General features: G+C 38.5%; 2 protein-coding genes and 1 long non-coding RNA gene across 6 annotated transcripts in view; 1 reads left to right on the top strand and 2 right to left on the bottom strand.

Annotated features, from left to right (window-relative positions):
* Positions 1-558: 558 nt before the first annotated feature.
* Positions 559-8,122, bottom strand: LOC118256338 (uncharacterized). Its single transcript, XR_007709300.1, has 4 exons — positions 7,991-8,122; positions 4,394-4,513; positions 4,207-4,296; positions 559-679 (listed from the first exon to the last, which is right to left on the bottom strand). It is a non-coding gene; the product is annotated as an uncharacterized LOC118256338 (long non-coding RNA).
* A 1,082-nt stretch (positions 8,123-9,204) lies between these two features.
* Positions 9,205-20,680, top strand: part of LYSMD3 (LysM domain containing 3) — a 17,270-nt gene continuing 5,794 nt past the window's right edge. The window contains exons 1-3 of one of the 3 annotated variants that reach the window (XM_035563178.2): positions 9,205-9,541; positions 11,355-11,669; positions 12,854-15,100. In XM_035563178.2, coding sequence (XP_035419071.1) covers positions 9,272-9,541; positions 11,355-11,669; positions 12,854-12,919 — 651 coding nt within the window. In that variant the 5' untranslated portion in view covers positions 9,205-9,271 and the 3' untranslated portion in view covers positions 12,920-15,100. Of the gene's footprint in view, positions 9,542-11,354; positions 15,101-20,680 lie in introns of those variants that run through there. The other 2 variants (XM_035563177.2, XM_035563176.2) reach the window with 2 other exon arrangements.
* POLR3G (RNA polymerase III subunit G) overlaps positions 15,256-20,680 on the bottom strand; it is a 19,322-nt gene continuing 13,897 nt past the window's right edge. The window contains exons 7-9 of one of the 2 annotated variants that reach the window (XM_035563181.2): positions 19,048-19,118; positions 18,065-18,193; positions 15,256-17,581 (exon numbers count right to left, since the gene is read on the bottom strand). In XM_035563181.2, the coding sequence (XP_035419074.1) occupies positions 17,495-17,581; positions 18,065-18,193; positions 19,048-19,118 (287 nt within the window). In that variant the 3' untranslated portion in view covers positions 15,256-17,494. The remainder of the gene's footprint in view (positions 17,582-18,064; positions 18,194-19,047; positions 19,119-20,680) is intronic. The other variant, XM_035563185.2, reaches the window with a different exon arrangement.

Raw genomic sequence — 20,680 nt, 5'->3', positions numbered from 1 at the left:
TAATTAAGAAAAAAGCAAAAAGGTTTCTAGCTCCTGACTGACTTTCCCAATTCCTGATATGTATTTTTTCTTCCTTTCACATAAAGAGAAAACCCTACTTGGAAACACAAATAATTTACATTTTTTGACTTGAGAGTTGATTCTCTTTTTTTCTGAAATTCTTTAAGTGAAAACTTTAAGTGTTTTCTCATTTGTGGCTTACTTTCCCCCCTTGAGACCAAAGGGATATTACTTGAATAAATGTGTAATAAATGTACTATAATGTATGATTATATATGTATGTTTTAAACATATATATGTATGTTTATATATGTATAATAATGAATAAATGTAAGCTTCCAAAGGAAAGCAATAAGGCCAGAACTATCCTACAGCTCTATGAATTTATCTTACTGGCTGTGGAAATCCTGCCATCCAATATGGCTGGAAAATGGTGTCTGCAAAGGAGCACTGCAACATCTTAGCATTCTAAAGCTTGGAGTGATCCCAGGGACTCTCAGGCATACAGAAGAAAAAAAAAAAAACACATCAATTGGTAAGACAGAGGACAAAACTCACTCTTTTCAGAGTTGGTCTGCAAGGGAAAAAGATGCAACTACTCTCCTTAAATGTCCTTTAAGTTTGTCCTGAGCAACATCCAAGACCTTCAGGATTTCTTTCTCTAAATGTGATGCTTGATCTGCAACATTTTTAAGTTAATGAAATAACTATTTGCCATTATTTCTTATTCTTTCCTTAAAATTATTTCTTTAAAACTATCAAGTTACTTATATATTATCATCCTCTTCCCTCTGACACCTGAAATTTGAGTACAAAAGACACAAGATGGAAAAGCAAACATCTTAATTATGCTATACTGTAAAGCACCCTAAACAACTTGCATGTAAGTCCTATATGTGATTTTTTATTCCACATCTAGGTATTGCAGGAGTCTATGCAGTGATGCAGCAACATCACTTGATACAAAAATATTCCTAGAGAAACATAATCCATTTAACACTGTTATGAAACACACTCCCACATAGCCATTTATCAAAAACATCAAAAGTTGGAAGCAGTGCAGACAAGCGATAAAAAGGCTCAATGAGAATGAGATACACGACGGAGAGAATACTGAAATGCATGTCTCGGGTATACAGTATAAACCAACAAAAAACATATTGTTCAAAATCTGTATAAGATCAGCTAGCTTGATCTTTTAAAGTTGCTTCCAGTTTCTGCCCACCATGTGTGGTGCTTCCCTGTGGTTTGTTATTTTACTTCAATGGCAGAGGGAGGAAACCAACAAAGCTCAGTAACCATACTGCATAGCACAATGTAACCATGGAAGCATTTGTCCACTTGTCAGAGCCTCTCCAGAACGATTCAGCCATTCATTTCATTGAATCAATATTGAAGCTTTTAAGATTTATTACCAGAGGGTGGAGGAAAACTAATAAAACAAATTCCTTGTTGCTTCCCATTAAACACATCTTGTCACAGTAGGCTTATTAATACCTTGTAAACACTTTACTGATGTCGTGTGGGCTACGTTACTGTCTCTCCTTACGGGGGGATTACTCCTAATGTATTTGCATTAACATGCCTGATACTCAGTGAAAGAACTTAAAGGTTTTTGACATTCTGATGTCTTGTATAGAAGCTGAATCGAATGGAAGGACAAAAGCTGTAAGAAAACACGGGTGAAGGGAATCTGTTTTAAAATTCATGAAAATGCCCCCCGATAAAATGTTTCTATGTCTATTAGAGCACTCCTTTAATTTACATCATAAATGGGACGTTTGTAACCATATCTTAAATGCTTAAAAAGTTGAATGGGATGATTTATTTTAGAATTACTTTAATAGTTGTTATACATTAAAGTATGGTAAAAATATATTAGATTAGCATCAATTCTTATCTAATAATGACTGATAAAGGCAAAGCTGAAAACATATCTTGAATGAAAAGCACAACTAAACATTCTAGATTGCAGATTGTTGTAGCACATGACATTTAAATTTGCTATCAACTTTATAATGAAAATGTGAAAAAGGAAGCATAGCAAGAAGTTAAGTTGCAGTATAATTACTATTATTAATATCAGGACCAGAGATTATAACTGAACAGTTTACTTTACACTAATATACCATTACAGGGGAAAACTGAAGCAACTTAACCACACATTACAAATCAGGCTGTGAATGCCATACCTGTTAGTATATTAAAGCTTTTCAAGACTGAATTAGATCGTTCTTCATGAGATCAAGTCTCCCTTCTCCTGCTCCAACTCCTTTCTAATATTCGGTCTTCCTTCTGCAAAAGCTGTGTGGCTTACCCCACACTGTGCCAGTCATGAGGAGCTTAAAACAAAGGATGAAAGTAATGCTAGGGTATTCCAGACAACTCCCTTACTTGCTTATAGGCCTGGCTTTATGTGGGAAGAACAGTACAGGGCAGAAGAAAAGCCCGCATAGTTGACTGGATTGTGCTGATGTATCAGGGCCTGCATAAAGGCACTTTCTCACTCTGTGGAATAAAATCAAAGGACTGCTTGCCGATGAAAGCTTTTCTCAGTTGCAGCTGTAGGTAGCTATGTACCAATATAGAATAAATCTGCAGAAAAACTGCCTGTGCTTGTGGGCTTGTAACAGGGGAATAAATATGTATCAATAGAGTCCTATCCACACAGCAGTGTCAATGGTTAGGCTATTTACCAGTACCATGGAAGCCACAGCTGAAAACCCAGTGTTCAAAAAATACCGTATCATGTTCAACTCCTTCCCGTGGAGAATCAAAACTACATCAAAATCCCTAAGCTTTTTATTTCCAAAATTAAGAAGAGTTTAGTAGAGTGACAGAAAGACAGTGTTCTACAATCAAGAACAAAATGTGTTTTAGCATGTGTCTTGGTGCAAAGTGTGGCAAAAATTCAGTCAGAAACATAATTGTTAAAAAAAAAACAATGGTTATGAAAAAGAAGACTGTAGAACAGACATTGTAACTCGGACTGTATAAATTACAGAAGATTAAAAATATAAGGGAAAAACACTGGGTTGGGAAAATAATGACAAGTTTAATAACAGTATTTTTAAAGTCTGTAACACTCATTTCCAAAGATACAAAAGGACATTTAGACAATAAATATAAGTGGCAATTTGAGAATTTTCCCATTCATCTGTTTCTCTAACTGGCAAAGAGTATTCCTCAAGAGTACACCTCCTCCTCTTAACTTGGTTCTGTCAATCTCATTTTCAGTGCTGCCACTTGAAAACTATATTTTTAGAAATGCAAAATGTATGTGAAATAAGCTACACGGGGAAGAAAGGAAATCATAGCAAAGACAAAGACTGTAGAAATGGTGACTAAAAGCTAAACGATTGAATGCAAGTCAAATACCTACTCTAATCATCCATTGTGGTATTTTATCCCTTGGGATGAACTACATTTTCTTACAAAAAATGTTTTTTTTCTCCAAAGTTAGTTGATATGTGTACGTTTCATCTGAAGAATTCTAAAATGCTCAGCTACAAAGACTGTTTGCTCACTGCTGTTTTTTTAGTATCTTCTAATATGTTATGGGAAGATTAAGAGTGTTAGTCTCTCACCTATCAGGAAGAGAATGTGTACTGTTACAGTAATGGAATGTCAGACAGACTGACAGCAAACCTAGACAGAATAATGTAAAGGCTAACATGAAAATTCACTTACATAAGGTAAGAGAAAGGAATAAAAGAAAAATGTGATTCTATTCCAATAACGCAATTTTGGTTAATTCTGAGAGATTATAAATTTGGATGACAGTAATTATGCTCATGTAACAGAGCTGAACAGTTGGAGGACTGGTTTTATAATCACATTGCTACACTTTACAGACATAGCACAATGCTAGGAAATAGTGCAATGTTGTTAAATGAATTAAAAATTAGCTGGTAGCTCTCGAAAAGCATTCTTCATTAAGATATTATGAACAAAATACAAATTTCCTTTCTAAGAAATGAAAATACTTCTATTATGTAGTTCAACAAGGACCACGAAGAGATCTGCTGCTCCTCAGCACTATCTTCATGTACATGTAAAAATGACAATTGGATGTTTGTGACGTTGGTATCAGCAGAAAGGAAATTACAGTATTACAGTGGTATGGTTCACCTGGTAAGCTGGTCCCATAAAACCAAGTCATGCTAACACTACTGAATACTTTCAAAACCAAAATGTAGGTTATACCTTTATATATATATAAATGGCCTCCTGGATCATTTTCTTCTGCAGGAATTCTAGCAGAAAAGCATCTCACTTTAAGTGTCCAGTGTGATGCTGTAAGTAAGAAAAAATAGAATTAGTGTCATCTTTGGCTATATCAACAGCAGATTAGCAACAAGTAGTTGTGGGGAAATGGGAAGGAATCTTTTACCTTTGTACATAGCACTAATGGATAGATATTTTAAACTGTGTTAAGTTCTGGTGTCCACACTAGTAAAGCTGCTGAAACCCAGGGAGGATGGAATCAAATCAAATTTCTAAAAACTGAGAGCTAGAGGAAGCAGGAAACAAAAGTTAATGAGCTCATAATGTTAAATTCATTTAAAAAATATGAAGGAAAGAGTTGAGTACAAAGCAAAAATTCTGAGAAAAAATACGCTGCACACTGCAAGGGTTTCTAAATTTACTCAAGGAAGACAGCTCAAAAAGTAAAAGCTATTCCTGGACTTATCTGCTGATTCAGAGCTAAAATTGGAAGTAATCTATGACAATCTTTAAAAAAATACATAAGTTATCACACTACAGAAACTCTTATTCATTACTATGGATAAATGAGTAGGAATTCAGAATCTGATAGGAAAATCTGTCTGTGGATAATGTGAAATAAATATTCAAAAGTCTATACTCCATTTTGCTCGCTGCCTTCACTGTTACTGACTGGTTTCACTAGATTTTCTTCAGAGAATACCTAAGCTGAGCAAAGTAAAGTGTGAATTAGATGCAAGTATGCAGTTCTTTAGAGATTTTTGATAAGTAAGTGTCAGACAAGCAATGCACCCTACTGGCTGTGTTACGGAAGGTGCACAGCATATTTCTATTATGAATACATACTTATATAAAAATAATTAAAAAGTAAGCAATACAGGTTGAGTAACTAAAGGGAAGCAACAAATACATTAAATATGAAATTAGGAAACAACAGAGTTAAGAAAATGTTATTAATTACCATTTATTCTCATTGAAACTGTGACAGTGCTGATTAAATTTTGTAGTTTGATTCTTTTAACCCATTTTTCAGTGAAGTTGTCTGAACCTTGTTGATTAAAAAGGGTGTCTTCAAATTTTGAGAACCGAGGCCCAGATTTTAACGCTAGTATAATTAAATGTATATACGCAAATATTCCCTACTACTCCACGAATGTCTGCTGACCCAGCACCATCTACTTTCTGTGTAACTCTGTATTTCTTAAATAGCTCCTCTTCTTGCATTTTACACATCTTGGACTCTACTGGAGCTACAGATCTACCGTGACTTAACCATTTCCTATGATTTTAGTACAACTCCCAGGCACCACATAGGGAAGCAGAGACAGACCAAGGCTGTATATATTTCTCTGTGTGAATCTTTTGATGACTCATAGCTTGTAATTTCATTCAAGTAACTAAAACATGCATTTAGATACTTGGTGCTAGCCATCTAAAGGTAAATCCAGCCCCGTGGCCTTGAACCACAGAAAGTTATAGAAATATATAAAGACTTACAAAAACAGTGGTGGGACATTACATGAATGCCATCTCCAGGCAGATTTTTTTTTTGATTAAATATAACCTGGAAGCCACATGAGCCCTCCAACGTGTTCTGTATAGCTCCCTTTTACAATTTCCTTAAAATACTTTTAATATCCCTACGTGTACACCTAAGTGCCTAACTGTGATTTAGACACGCTGGGTGCAGAATGACCAACGGGAATGTGGTAGAGATCCCTGTGGCTGCTCCTGGAATGCCACAGAGTGATTAACACTGACCCTGCCGCTCATTGAGAATGCGCTATTAGGATATGCAAAGCAACTTACATGGGGACGGAGAAAGGCCGTGTTCCCATTAGCATTCATGGGAGCTATGCAGCTACAGTCTTGTTCATGAAGTTTGGAATATACCCTTTTGTTATTGATGGGAAAATGTCACCAGTTACAAATGGTTACACTCAGGGGTGTACCAGGGTCAAAGCAAACTCCAGGACTTTCTACCCCCTCTAAGGCAGAGTGCTGCTTCAGCAATTCTTTTCTGACCTGATGGCACACCTCTTTAGATAAAAGAAATGGTGAAATTCCCTGCGCTGACCTTTTTTGTAGCCCCACCACCCAAAGATTAAAGAAAACCTCCACAAGGATATGCCCGTACTGGCCTACGAAGGGACAATCATCAGACACTGCTGTAGGCATCAGTGGGTATGAAGTCTGCCTTCACACTCCTCTCCAGGTCCACCCACGGCTCTAACGAGCCTCATAAAACAGTCTTTCAACAGCATGAATAGGGGTTGAGTCATCAGTTTCCCAGCTACAGACAGCTACAGTCACTTCATTCCTACTACTGAAAGCTTCCTTTAAAAAACACAACAGAACGGATCGGTGCCGTATGTATTCTTTGCCATATGTGGCAGGACACCTCTCAATGGACAAATTCTCATTCACTTTGTTATAATTACTCTTTAGCAACTTGGGATCCCAAGAGAAAGCTTAGGGTTTATGGGAAATTAATTCAATCGTGTTACCTTCAACAAGGCACACTGCTCTTGCTGGAAATACATCATGGGTTTTGGTGGGAAATCTAACCTGCTCACGTTCCACCATCCCCAGAAATACATAAAGTCATCCTGGGACCACTACCAGCATGTACACACATTTGTCGTGTAATCTGACAATCCTGGCTCATCCTTGATATGCAGAAGCTTCTATGTAGGGCTGTGCATAAGGCCTTCAGTGCAGCTACAGTAATTAGCATGAGCTGTGCGTCTGACCCATGATAAATACAGAAGGCTTGCTTCTGAGCAGGCTCTGACTGGGAAGACCCATGAAATACCTAGCAAAGAAAATATCCCTAATAAGGCTCCAGAAGTATTTAGAAATATTCTGCTGATACATAAGAAACTTTGGTTTGGGGCAATTCTAATTACACATGGCATCAACAGCAACATTTCAATAAACGCAGAACAATAAAGTCCACGAATTAGCCCAACTTGCTGCTGGAAATACTTTCCTTTCTGAGAGTTAGCAGGTTGGCACTACTGCGTGCTTCTTGACAAAATACAGCAATCAGAGCTGCCCTGCCTGGCCAGCTCTTCATGTATGCTCACCTGCACATGAGAGTATTTATTTTGTTTCATGCAAGTTTCTTACTTAACACACAGAACTTCTCTACTCCTGACAAAATACCTATATGGAAATGTACTGCTTTCTTTGTTGATGCTATTTGGCTAGAGAGTACCTAGACACTTTAGGAATACTTTAAATAATTTAACCCGATCGTTTCTTCACCAACAATACATCAGTATTTTAAGGTAGATATTAAAACATATATTGACTTTTAAAAATAAACTGAAAAACAAAAACACATTATACCTTGACAGCTTATTTTACAATGCCTGGAAATACGGCTTGAATCTTCTCCAAGTTATGTGAGAGCAATGTGTTTGGTGCTTCATGGAACTAAGTAATTGTTAGCTTTTGCATTTATGTCTCGAGACTCACAATATGTAGTTTTCAAAACTAAAGTCATTAAAGAATTCTGCATTTTTTAATACCAAGCACACTTCTAACCTCTTCAGTTGTACAAGAAAGTCTGAAAACAACATGTAAAAAAGCTCAAAAAACAAGATGAAAAAAAAAAGGTAAAAAAGTTAATTAAGATTACTGTGGTTTGTTTCATTTTGTTTTTTAAGCTTAGATTTAATCTGTTTAGGAACTTGATTCACAATCACATTTCCCTTCAGCAATAATGCAGTCAATTGTTCAACACACCCAGCCTAACCTTAGAGCTGCCAGCTTTTGTACGAAATACTGTACTTGCTCCTGCTGTAATCAAACACGCCTTCCTAAGTCTCTGTCTGAAGAAACTTCTGCTACATTGAACTTCCTAGTCCGACCAGAAAGTCCTCCAACTGCAACAGGTCTTTCCTGTAATACCAAATAATTAGTATGATTGTTAGGGAAGGCAATGCATATAGAATGTTTAATTTATGGTTCATTTCTTCTGAGAGAAATTTATATATATATAAACATATATAGAGATGTTTGTGTATATATAGTATTTATATACATGAACATAAATATTATTACATAGGCTGAACACTTGCATCTCTGCAGTACATGTCCTGAGAAAAGAAGGGTGAGGAGGGCCAAAAAGCAGAAGGCAGCTGAATAAGCAATAATACTCTCAAGGCTGACACGTCAACAGCCTCTGCAGACAAGGAGCGAATTGCTACAGCCAAAAAGGGCTCTCAAAAAGAGCTGTCTTTCCGCTACAAACACGGTGCAGCCTCCTGTCTGTTTCACCACAGAACGACTTGCAGATATAAAAGGCAAGCTCAGCCTGCTGGGCTGAGCCCCTACGTGCTACTGCTATCCCTACGATCCTGTTGTTATCTGAAGGATCCCGTTATTATCTCTAGGATCCTGTCACCCCTAGGATCCTGTTGTTACTGTGGGGTCTTGTTATCCGTAGGATCCTGTTATCCCCAAGATCCTGTCGATATCCCTAGAATCCTGTTGTCCCTAGGATCCTGTTGTTACGGTAGGATCTTGTCACCCCTAGGATGCTGTTACCCTAGGATCCTGTTATTATCCCTCAAATCCTGTTGTTAACCCTAGGATCCTGTTGTTACCGTTGGATCCTGTTATCCATAGGATCCTTTTGTTATCCCTATGATCCTGATATCCCTAGGATCCTGATGTTTTCCACAGGATCCTGTCACCCATAGGATCCGGTTGTTATCCCTAGCATCCTGTTATCCCTAAGATCCTGTTGTTACCCACAGGATCCTGTTATCCCTAGGACCCTGTTGCAAACCCTAGGATACTGTCACCCCTACGACATGTTGTCACCCCGCCCCTCAGGGCCGCGCACGGCGCCTCTCCTGTCCGTGTGTCCGCGTGTCCGCGTAAGGGGGCAGGACGTACGGCTATAAAATGGAGGACAGATCCCAGCCCCCTAGCGCCGGATGGCGGCCTGCCCCTTCCGGGGCGGTGCGGGCGGCGGGGCCGGGCCGGCCCGGGCCTGGCCCCGCGGGGAGGCTGGTGCGGAGCGGCGGGCATGGCCGGCAGAGCCACGCAGCCCCTGGCCGTGTCGCAGCCCCCCGGCGGCGGCGGCCACCACCACCACCACCACCCCTACCCGCACCCGGTGGCGGCGGAGGGCGAGGGCCCGGAGGAGGAGGCCGAGGCCTTCGAGCTGCGGCCGCGGGGCCGGGAGAAGGTGCGGCGGAGCGCCTCGAGGGACCGGCCGGATGACATCGTCCTGCTGACGAGGGACATCCAGGAAGGGGACACGCTGAACGCCATCGCGCTGCAGTTCTGCTGCTCGGTGAGTGCCGGCCGGGGTGCGAAGCGCCCTGCCCTTGGGCAGCCGAGAAATAAAGCCCAGAGGGTGTTGGGCATGTCTGGGCTCCACAGAGGACGCCGCGATTCTGAATTCTGTAGGCTTTTCGGTAAAAATGCATGGTTTTGCTCTTATGGCATTTTCACACTGTACAGGGAAAGTTGGCGTAGTGCATAGCACAGGTGGTCGCTTCTGCTGGCTGTGACAGAGGTGTTGCTGAACCACTTGAAGTGCTCGTGTGAAGCCTTAATCCCGTTAAGGAGAGAAAAAAGTAATAAAAAAGTATAGTTTTCCTTGAAGCTTTTCAAGTTTTCTTAGAGCTAAATTGCCCACATATTTATTGCTGTGAGTGTGCTGTAGCATGGGGAAATCTGTTGAGACCATTAAGGTTGGAGAAGCCCTCCCAGACCATATGGTCCAACCATCCCCCTACCACCACTGTCACCCACTAAACCATGTCCCCAGGCACCACGTCCAACCTTTCCTTGGACACCCCCAGGGATGGTGATGCCACCACCTCCCTGGACAACCCGTCCCAATGCCTGACTGCACTTTTTGAGAAGAAATTTCTCATAATTTCCAACCTGAATCTCCCCTGGCACAACTTGAGCCCGTTCCCTCTAGTCCCAAGGTGTTCCCTTCAAGTGCACTTGTGGTGCTCAGACCTGATAACTGATCTGCGCTTTCTTGGGCACTTAGGGGTAATGTGAGAGAGGTTCGGGGCTTTAGGCAGAAAGCATAATTTGTGCTGATCACTGGGGTAAATGCTGCATTTTGCAGTCCTTCATCCTACTCTGACTTAGTGTGGTATAGTTAATAAATAACACTTTCATGTTATGAGGTTAGTGGAGGCAGTAGGCATTGATTGTTTGAACTTTTTCTGGCCAAATCTGTGTTTTATGTGCAGCAGTTAGAAGGAAAAAGGTTTCAGACCTTACTCTTATCCACCTTGATTTTTTTCTGATGTAGATGTCATCCCAGTGAGGATAAGAAGCATCTGAACTCTGGTACTGTATATCTTTAACAGGCACAATTTCTGTGTTCTTCCCAGGTGTGGCAAGAAAGTATTGACTTCCAAGTACTTAGTTATGGTGAGGTTTGTGGCTGTGCCTTCCACATTGAAGCAGTTACTGTACCAAAATGAAGCTGCTCATTCTCCAAGGGCAGTTAAACCCTTACAGAGTATTTCCTATGAGAGTGAAGATCTGAACCCCTTAAGAGCAAAACTAAATTTGTTTTGAGGTAGAATAGGCAAAGGGGAGAGCTGACTTTGAGGGAATTTTATTTATAAATATTTATAAATGAAGGAAGATTATAGTGTGTTAAGTTATGTTTTGTTTCTACCTGAGGACTCAAAAGCAGGAATCATCTCCAAAACAGAGCTGTGGCTAGATGAATTGGAAGCTTGTAATTTGTAATCTTTACTCCAGAAGTTTTGAATTTAATTAGGAACTCACAGCCATTTATTTCATTTGCAGAACACTGGGGTGAAGTCCCATTCATTTGGCAGAGATAGTTGCCAATGATGGGTTAATATATTTTAAGTGACTGTCTGTACCTGACTTTCAGTCATCATCTGAAGCATGGGGGTTTGTTAGCTTGTAATACTTTCTTGCTTATCGTTGTTCAGGTTTGCTTTTTAACCTCTTCCTACTTCAGCCTGTTCAAACAGGTATCAGTTATCCCTTTCTTTTGTAAGTGGAGAATTTGGTTTCTCAAGAATTTAGAACTTTTAACAGTTTCAGGTTAATGGATCTTTTAAACTTATTTACATGTAAACTGTTGTTTTTATTTTTAGGTTGCAGATATCAAGAGAGTTAATAATCTTATCAACGATCAAGATTTTTTTGCCTTGAGGTCTATCAAAATCCCTGTGAAAAAGTTCAGTGTACTGACCGAGACACATGCCTCTCCAAAAGGAAGGCCAGTCCTTCGGCCAGCTCACTGTTCCCCAGAAGTGCTGGAAACATCACCTTCTGACAAATTCTCTGCTAATGAGACTGCTGGCAACTTCTTAAAAGAAGTGGATCGAGATATAGAAGAGATTGTGAAGTGCAATGATACGAAGAGAGAGAACCTTAATGAAGTTGTTTCTGCCTTAGCAGCCCAACAGGTCTGTTTTGAAACTGATGGTAAAACTAAAAAATCCAAGGATCCTTACTATGGAGCGGATTGGGGCATCGGGTGGTGGACAGCTGTAGTGATTATGTTGATCATTGGCATAATAACTCCAGTTTTTTATCTCCTATATTATGAAGTTTTAGTGAAAGCAGATGTCAGTCACCATTCTACAATGGAATCTGCCCATTCCTTTGTCACAGCAGCTTCACATCAGAAACAAATAGAAAATGGAATGAATCCAGCGAATATTATAAATGTTGATAATCAAGGAGACCTTCAGCCTTACAACCGAAAACCCCAGGCAACTGTCATTCATAGACACATAACATAGCGTTAGACGAAGACGAAACCACAGAATGCAAAATGCATCTGTAACACAGATGAAATATTTACAGAGAAATACTTAATGATTTACCTTTATGGGCAGTGTTCCAGCACACGGATATTTCCGTGGATCATGTAAGCCCGTTAATGTGCTTCAGGCAGAAGATTTTGATGCACGATTGGAATATAAATTAAGATACGAAATTGTCTCTGAAGCTTTGCACTTTTTTTGATAGGTGTGTTGTCTAATAAATGACGAGGTGAAAAAGGTAGTTAGAGCTAACACATAAGGAATCTCACTGTACATTTTGCAGCCCTAAGATGGGCATTTGGGGATATCTATCTTTTAAATATCTTAAAGTATTTATAGAGTGCATAGTACATTTGACATTTTAATATCAAGTTTACAGTTACCAGATAAGACTACATTCTTATAATTTTATTTTTCTTACAGAATTTTTAAAACTCAGTCATTCCATAATTAACTGCCACTATAAAGTCCTCTTCTTCTTAGATGTCTATGAAAGAGGCAGTAGCTAATACTTAAGCTGGAGTCTTCAAATTTTGTGCCTGTGGTCTACCCATTCTTTAGTAGTTTTCAGTATAGGTAGGAGGATAACTTGGTTCCTATGTACGTCATACTGTCCTTCAACACAGTCCAGTTGAGAAAGTCTTTTGTTTGAAATTTCACATCCTTCTCCATGGTATCCTTCTACTGCAAGCTGACTTGGCTGGACTGCAATTCTCTTCTGGTCAGCTGTATGTGAGAAGAAACAAGTGAAGATGTGTGACACCTTGCTGTGACTGCTTCATTAGTCTTTATTTTATGGTTATGTCTTTTTCTTCCTCCAGTACGTCGCAGTTCAAGAGCAGCTAATTCTTCAGACAGCAGCTATTGAACTGTTTGGGGTTCCTTAAACGCCAACTTTTTCCTGAAATTTCATGCAAAACTTCAGATGAGGTTCAGAGGTTGCTATGCTAGGAAGAAGCCTAGCGCTGCAGCAGAATAGACCAGCCATAGCTTCAAACTGTTCTTTCGCTGATATTCTTCAACCACTCTGTTCTTTACTGTTTCACTTGATGTCATGGACAAACATGTTTTTCCCTTCTTTTCTTCCCTACGTGAAAATGCTACAGGAGAAAAACTTTTCTTTTTAAAAAAAAAGACTTCTACAGAAAGAAGTAAAGAGGTACTGGTGTGCTCTGAATATTATAAAATAAAAAATGAAATGTTACTTATAATTTTTTGTTCTATTTGCCTTGTGGAATAAGGTTTCTATTGTGCTGTTTAAGTAATACTTGTTACTAAAGCTGAAGCTAACTGACTTTCATAAGACTTAGAAATGGAAAATATCACTATCTTTTTGATTTAAACACTATTAAAAGCTCTCTTTTGAGTGTCTTGATCAAGTATATGCAGTGTGTGGGGGGAAAAAAAACTGATAAAGCAACTTTTTTTTTTACCTATAGGAAGTATTCAAAAGTGCTTTATCAACTTGAATTTTGAAAGTAAAGGCTTCTGCCACTATGGGGCAAATATTCACTGGCATGCTAAGGGCATGAACGTGAATTGGTTTACTTTCAGTGTAGATTGAAATAGCCTAAAGCTTGAAGGGAATGCATGGTTGGACCTGTGAACTGTGGCTAGTGGTTGTGGAACACTTCAACCACAGTAGTATCTCTGGAGACAGTGTGGCTACTCATTGTTTCCACATGAGAAGAGGCATTCTAAGTGAGTGTGAAGTTTGTGTCTCGTGTGCCGCTTGTTTTCAAAGATCTTTTTAAATTTTCTTTCCATGAAAACAATACGGTAATAACACAAGCATGAATGTTCAAGTGCCAGTTCAGGGTAAGGCTGTGCGGAAAGTTGAGTTGCAAAATAATTTATGGTGGCAAGTGTGATGTACCTTCTATGGCTGGAAGTTTAAAAGCAAGCCAACTTTAGGAAGAGGTGGTTTGCTCTTGTCTGTACAACAGAACTTTAGCACATCAAGACAAATTAGCCAGTGTTCTGCCAAGCCTGGGACCTGGTACATAATGGGTCAATTTTTCTGTTAGCTTATTTGTTGGTTTGTCTCTTCCTCTATCATTCCCTCTCCGTTTATGGAACTTTATCCTTTCATTTCTTAGGAAATTGTTGAAGAACAAGAGATTAACTAGTGTGATACACAACATAAGCCTAAGTTACTATCCATACGTTAACAGGCTGGTATTAAATTGCCATCACGTCTGAAGTGAACTTAATTTCAATTGTGGTTTAATGTGGTCAGAAAGGTCTCTGCTGTTTATATTTAAGAGAAGAGATCCTTTTGTTGGTGGTGTTAGAGCCAAATGGTTCTTTAATGTCTCAGGCTTCTTTGGGCTTTTTACGGTGTTTTAAGGCCTGTGGCTTTGTCACGCAGTTGCTAAAGGTGTGATAGTAAACATTGATTAGGAAAAAAAAAAAAGGAAAGTTTTGCTGAAAAATACTATACTCTGACCAAGAGCCTGGCATGTTTTTACTGTTACGTAGCATATTTCACATAGCATATTTTTAAAGTAGAACATTAACATTATGAGAAAACACAGTAAGTCTCTTTCCAAGATCATGGGACTTCAGGCAGTAGGAATCTACAAGCATCAGCTGGCTTTTCTATTTGCAGGATATGGGGATTTATACTGTTTTTTCCAAAGTACGTGTTACTGGCAATGTGTCTTCGTCTATTAGTTCTGAATAAACTAGGTAACTGCTCTGTATGGAACTAAAAACTGATATAGTAAATTAATTGTAAAACCAGACTTTTAGAAATTGACTTGAAAATGAAAGTAACTGAATGGTAAATCATATTACAACACATTGTTGGTCTGGAAGTTGGTTTTAAATATAAGTGCATATTGCACTGTTGGATCATGTGAAATTTTAAATGCTTTAAATCCGCTATATTTTGGAATATGTTGTCAGAAATAATCTTTGTATAACTGTTTTATAAAGGTTCAAACCATAACTTTGTGAAATAATCCTGAGTGAGGATGCAAGTTTTATTTAAAATACTTTTGCTCCTCTACTTCTAGAAGAACATAAGTAATATGCATAAAATAAAGATTTTATTTTAGACTGCAGTGAAAGTGGTACATACAGTGTATTCTTAACTCTCTATATTTTGCATTTGTTATAGGAGGCCACTGCTCGTATTTGTTTTGGCTAGTTTCTCTGTGTGATCTAAATTACTCTTTGGCCAACAAGTTAACTTTGTTGGCAGAAGCTGCCTGTAGCATTCACGTCTGGTGCAGTATAACTGGTAACTTAAATGTTTGTCCTGTGCCTGTCTTGTGTAACTTGGAACTCTTCTGTATAAAGTTCCGAGAACTTGTTAGTTTTCTGAAATGAGCATTAAAATAATCGGCATGAAAAATCAAGGTTGTGGCCACAGGTTAGCACTGGTAAGCAGCTGAGCACCAAACAGCCACTGGCCTTGGCTAGACAGGTAGTTCCTAGCGAAGCTTTTAGCTGGCAAGCTCCCTGCACACTGGAAGCTAAAAGCAGTGCCTTGCCTTCTTGTACAACATATCAGTATTTTTCTGCTGTGCTGTTAAGACAGAATTTGAATTTAAATCTACCCAAATCCAAAGTTTGCTGAGACCCAATGGACAGCCTGAGTTTTATCAGCATTATGGTGTTGCAATAAATTCTCAGCAGTTAGAAACACCTGTTTTCCTATGTTGGTGTTTTGTCTCTTTACCGTTTCATTTCAGAGGTGAATCCTAGAACTCTGGCTGCTCTTCAGCTTTGGCCTTATCTGCCATTGTTCAGTTGGTCTTAAAAGATCTATCCTGAGACTTGTGTGGTTCCCTCTGTAGGACAGGTAACCATAGTTCACCTTTTAAAGATGATGAAGAGTTTATGTCACATCAAAGAAACAGGCCCAACTGTTCAATAAACAACTGCTAGCATCTATGTTGTCAAAAAAAAAAAGACAACAGAATGCACTTTCTGTGCAATACAGCAGAACGTTTATTAAACACTATTTGTACAGGCTTCAAAACACAAGTATACCTCTGAGGTGTGACATGTTGAATTTTAGTTTCATTTCCTTTAGAATGGATATGAAACTTATCAGAACACTTGAAAGCTATACCTTAAGCTGTACCTTATTGCACAGAATGATCCATAGAATAATGGTGTACTATTTTCTAGTCAGCAGTGAGACAAAGCACTGCTTGACAAAACGCCAAACTTCCAAGGAAAGCTCTTCTGATAAAAGAATTGGTTTTGTCTTAACTGTTCTTTCATTAACCCTGATAGTCATTAGCACTAAGTTACCAGGAACAGAACGTAATAACCTGATCAATAACACTGATAAATAGTATTTCATATCATCAAAAGACAAAAGGACACAGTCATTGTCAATACGCTGTCATTGTGTTCCTTTGCTTTCTAATCTCAGGAATAAATCTACATTTTGTCTGGCTCTAAAATAAGATACGTGTTTCCAAGCATTCTAGCTTTGCTATTCTCAGCACTCATGTTTTCCTAATTAAAACCTCATGCATCAAAATATTTCACCACTTTCCTTTCCTACATTTTTGTCTTTTTATTGATTTTGCTGTCTGTAAAGCTTGTCTCAGTTTTGTAGGAAAGCAAGTAAATGCTTTAGCAGTTACATAGATCTGCCATCTCACTTAACAGCTCTGTGAGGTAGAAAAGTTAGTTTTGCCTAAATAGGCAGAGAAATGAAGGCAAAGGACTAAAATTCTTGTCACTTCAATCTGTATGACAAAGATGAAAATTATGATTCACATTTCTGAATCTTAATTTCTGCCATTCTTGCTAAATTACCTTTAATTATTACTTAATGCTGATGCATAAAGGCAATGTAACACGGTTAAATATTACTGTCCCTTTTCAATAAAGGTAAGAGTTCTGCTGACTAGCGTAACGGCTCTTCAAAATACTCTCATTACCTTGTTAGTCCGTATTTCAAGTCAGTTTATATTAAAGTGCTTAGTGGTCAATTATTTTCAGTCACCTGAATTCAGAAGTTACATAAATTCCTTCAAAGAAGTCTGCTGCTAAATATAAGCAGCTTATTCCCATAAAGGTCCTATCTTTGCTTTGCTCCAGTTATCAAGAATTTCACTTGTTTTCAAGATTTAACAGCTAAAGCATGGAACTGACTAGTGCAAATGCTTAGGCACAATTCAATTAAAATGCATACATTCTTTGTTTGTGCAGAGGCAGTACAATGGCATCTAGCTTGCTCCATCAGTGAACATTCCAGAGAACCTTAAAAAGGTGCATGTCTGCAAAACATGGCAAAAGAAAAAGATGTGGGATCCAGGATCCCATTTCACAGCATAGTACAATTAAAATAAAGTTGTCCAGTATTTTTTTGGAGAGTATACCTAAACCCAACGGAGATAATGCATTAGTTCTGTCAGTGATACCCAGCCTACCTCCAGGTTTATATTTCAAGTAGTGTAAGGCTTGAACAGTATACCACCTAGCAACAATAGCTAGTACGTTGCTTCATCCATATTGTCATCACTGCCAGCACCAAAGTCATCTCCATCTTCAAAATATGAAGAAATGTAGTCATTTTCCTAAAAAAAAAAAAAAAAAAAAGTGCAGATCAAAATACTGTTGCTATGCTTGTGACAGGGACAATTTTTTAAAAAAATGTGTTTTCAACTAGTTGAGCACAGAAATTTTGAAACATTAACATGTTTTTCCTTATGTCTTGTGGAAAAAAAAAATGTATTTAAGTTTCAGTATCTATGAAAGAAGAGGCATGGTTTTTCAATGTAAATTTTGTGCCCTATTTTGGTGAAAAAATTAATAATGTTACGTATTGCTTGGGGCAGGACACATTCCTCTTTGCAACCTCTTATTTCGGAGCTCTTTCAGAGTATCAAACCTGAAATACTTAACTACAGCACAATGTATTGCAACAAAGAAAATTAATAGTGCCTTTCACTACAACTCTAACTCTGCTTCAGAGAGGCTAGGGACATTTGGCTCACAGCCAACACACAACTCAATGACTGCAATCTGACTTGGTGTAAATAGAAAACTAAAAAAAGCACCTCTTCGTGCTCCTCTTCATCGTATTCCTCTGGTTCTTCTGCTTCATCATCGTCTTCACCTTCTTTGTCTTTTGTTTTGTCTTTCTCATCTTCAGATTTCTCTTCTTCATCATCCTTCTTTTCCAACTCCTGTCAGAACACAATTTCGTTGATGTGGTAATCCCATGTTAAGGCAACAGCATACCCTCCACGCTACCAAAGTGTTACACTGCAGTTAACAGCGAGATGACTAGCATAACAACATTGCACAACTATTTTTTTGACAATAACTAAAGAAAACATGAAGTGCCAGAACTTCATACAGACTTGTTTTATCAAGTATAGGCCATCAGACTTCCATTCTAAAAAAGGTATGTTTTCTGTAATAAATTGAGATGATGATTTTTTCCCTTTGGCATCCACTCTTGGAATAATTCACAGTAGAATGCTGTGTCACACCTGACAAAATAATATCACATGCCATAACGTATAGGCACCAAACAACTATTTCACCTTTCAGCTTCCCATTTCCACATGGTGTGTAATCAACACCAAAATCATGTTCACTTTCCTCCTAAATTCTCCCTTATCTATGTTTCTTCCCTCTCAACTTATTAATAGGTTTATTTCAAACAGCAGCAGAGTGGTTAAACAGCAATAATTTAAAAGCTCTGGCACCAATTCCTGCTTCACCAAGCTGTAATAGTAGCTCTATTGTTCACAGTTCGTATACATAGCTAGTGGAGAAGAACATGAAGAACAACTGGACAATGTGTTCAGAGTCAAACAGAAGCAACAAAAAAGCAGTTTCTCCACAGCCCAGCTTTATCCTTACCCCCTTCCGTGTGCAACCATACTGCAGAACAGCTGTCAGTCAGCGTAACAAGACAAGGCCAGAAAAATGCCGCTGTGCTTATTCCATTTAGTACCAAGAGCCATAACAAAGAATTTGTTTTCCTTCAGCAATTGTGTTGTACAACTTAGCAAGATTAAGCACATCTTACCTCAATTTTTTTCAACACATCCAGATTACTTTTAGGGTCAGAACTGTTTGCCTTTCTTGGTTTCGCACCTGCTGAAATAAAATATATTACTATTATTCGTTTGGATATAAAAGAACAGTAATTTTTTTATTTGCTCATAAGAGCATGTATCTTGAGAATAGGAACTGCCATGGAAACCCCATATTCTCTGTATTAAAATTATCTTAGACTTTGAGCTACATCACTTATAGAGGTGTAGTGGCCTTATTTATCTACGTGATGTGTTTGGGGCCAGTTTCAAATTCTCTTTAAACAGGTATTTGACCAAAGGTTTGGCCAAACTATGGCATTCAGTTTTGCAAAATACTTTTCACCTACATACACTATATTAAGAAACTAGAAAAAAAAAATCCATGTTGTTATTTTTCATCAACTGAAAAGATAAAAACAAATTACTGTTACTACGCAGTAATGACAGCAGTGCTCTTCAGATAGATACATAAAAAAAAAGGCAGACAGGAGAGTATATGAGTTACATCACAGTAATGTGGTTACTGCAGTGAAATGGCTCGTGGACCAGAGATGGCTCTTACATTAACACAATCTTTATCAAGTTACTCCCTAAAATTCAGCCTTGTACTACTTAATTATATTGTGGAGTAAAGGTCAAAAATAGCATTCCATGTACCCAGGTATGAGCTGTCTGAACTGCAGCACTCTCAGCTTAGGAATACCTCTCCCAGTTCCAGGAGGGGAATTTGACCAGGAGAAACAAAGAGCTCCGAACTGAGAAATATTTGAGCAGAGTTAAAGAGCTCTGCAGAGACGTCCTGTTTCCGTGATTTAACTGCCCTTCAGCTCTCCTGCTGTACGGCACACCACCGCATAAAATTTACACTGTAGGGCTACACCTAATATGTGAGCTCTTCTCAGTAGGGTAAATCTGCCTTTGTGAAGTTCCATGCTGGTGAAGCTACACAGCTTCTGATAGACAAGGTAGCTTCAGCCAAGCTAGTTTATGTTCGTTGCAACCCTTTTTTTACACTACACAGTACCAGAAAGGAAATTAATATGCACTGATAGAAAGAGAGGATAGCCTTTCTGAAGTGCACAGTAACCCAAAGCGAGATATATTTTATGTGGCCTAATACTTAAGCAGAACAGTAGAAGCTGCAAAGAGAGTGACTGCATTTTGTCATAAGTATCATTCTGTTCATTTCAGTGTTTTGCCTAGGAAGGGATTATGTGACAGAAGCACTGCACACAGCTATGGGAAGTCAAGCTGTTCTGTAATAACATATGAACTCTCTCTGTAAGCAAACACATCCAGAATGAAGGAGGCTTTTAAGGAAAACAAGTGTGATTCAAAACGATCATATCTGCACAAACACCTGCAGACTTTTAGAGATAATTTCTATTGAATAAACAGCCTGGAAGCCAAAAGAGACATGCAAAATCTTTCCTTACATGGTGGGCGTCTCCAGAGCTCATCATAGTATTAGAAACACAGACCCATTATCAGACAGTAGAACTTCAAGCAAAACAGCTCCTCACATCCACGTTGTTTTGAGGTGCAATGGAATACAATCTAATCTTTTGCAACACCTGTTACAGTAATTTGGCTTAACTGCATACATCTAATTGATGTAATATG

The sequence above is a fragment of the Cygnus atratus genome, chromosome Z, assembly GCF_013377495.2.
Source record: "Cygnus atratus isolate AKBS03 ecotype Queensland, Australia chromosome Z, CAtr_DNAZoo_HiC_assembly, whole genome shotgun sequence".
NCBI classification, from domain to species: domain Eukaryota; kingdom Metazoa; phylum Chordata; class Aves; order Anseriformes; family Anatidae; genus Cygnus; species Cygnus atratus.
This window is presented reverse-complemented; position numbering and strand designations above follow the sequence as displayed.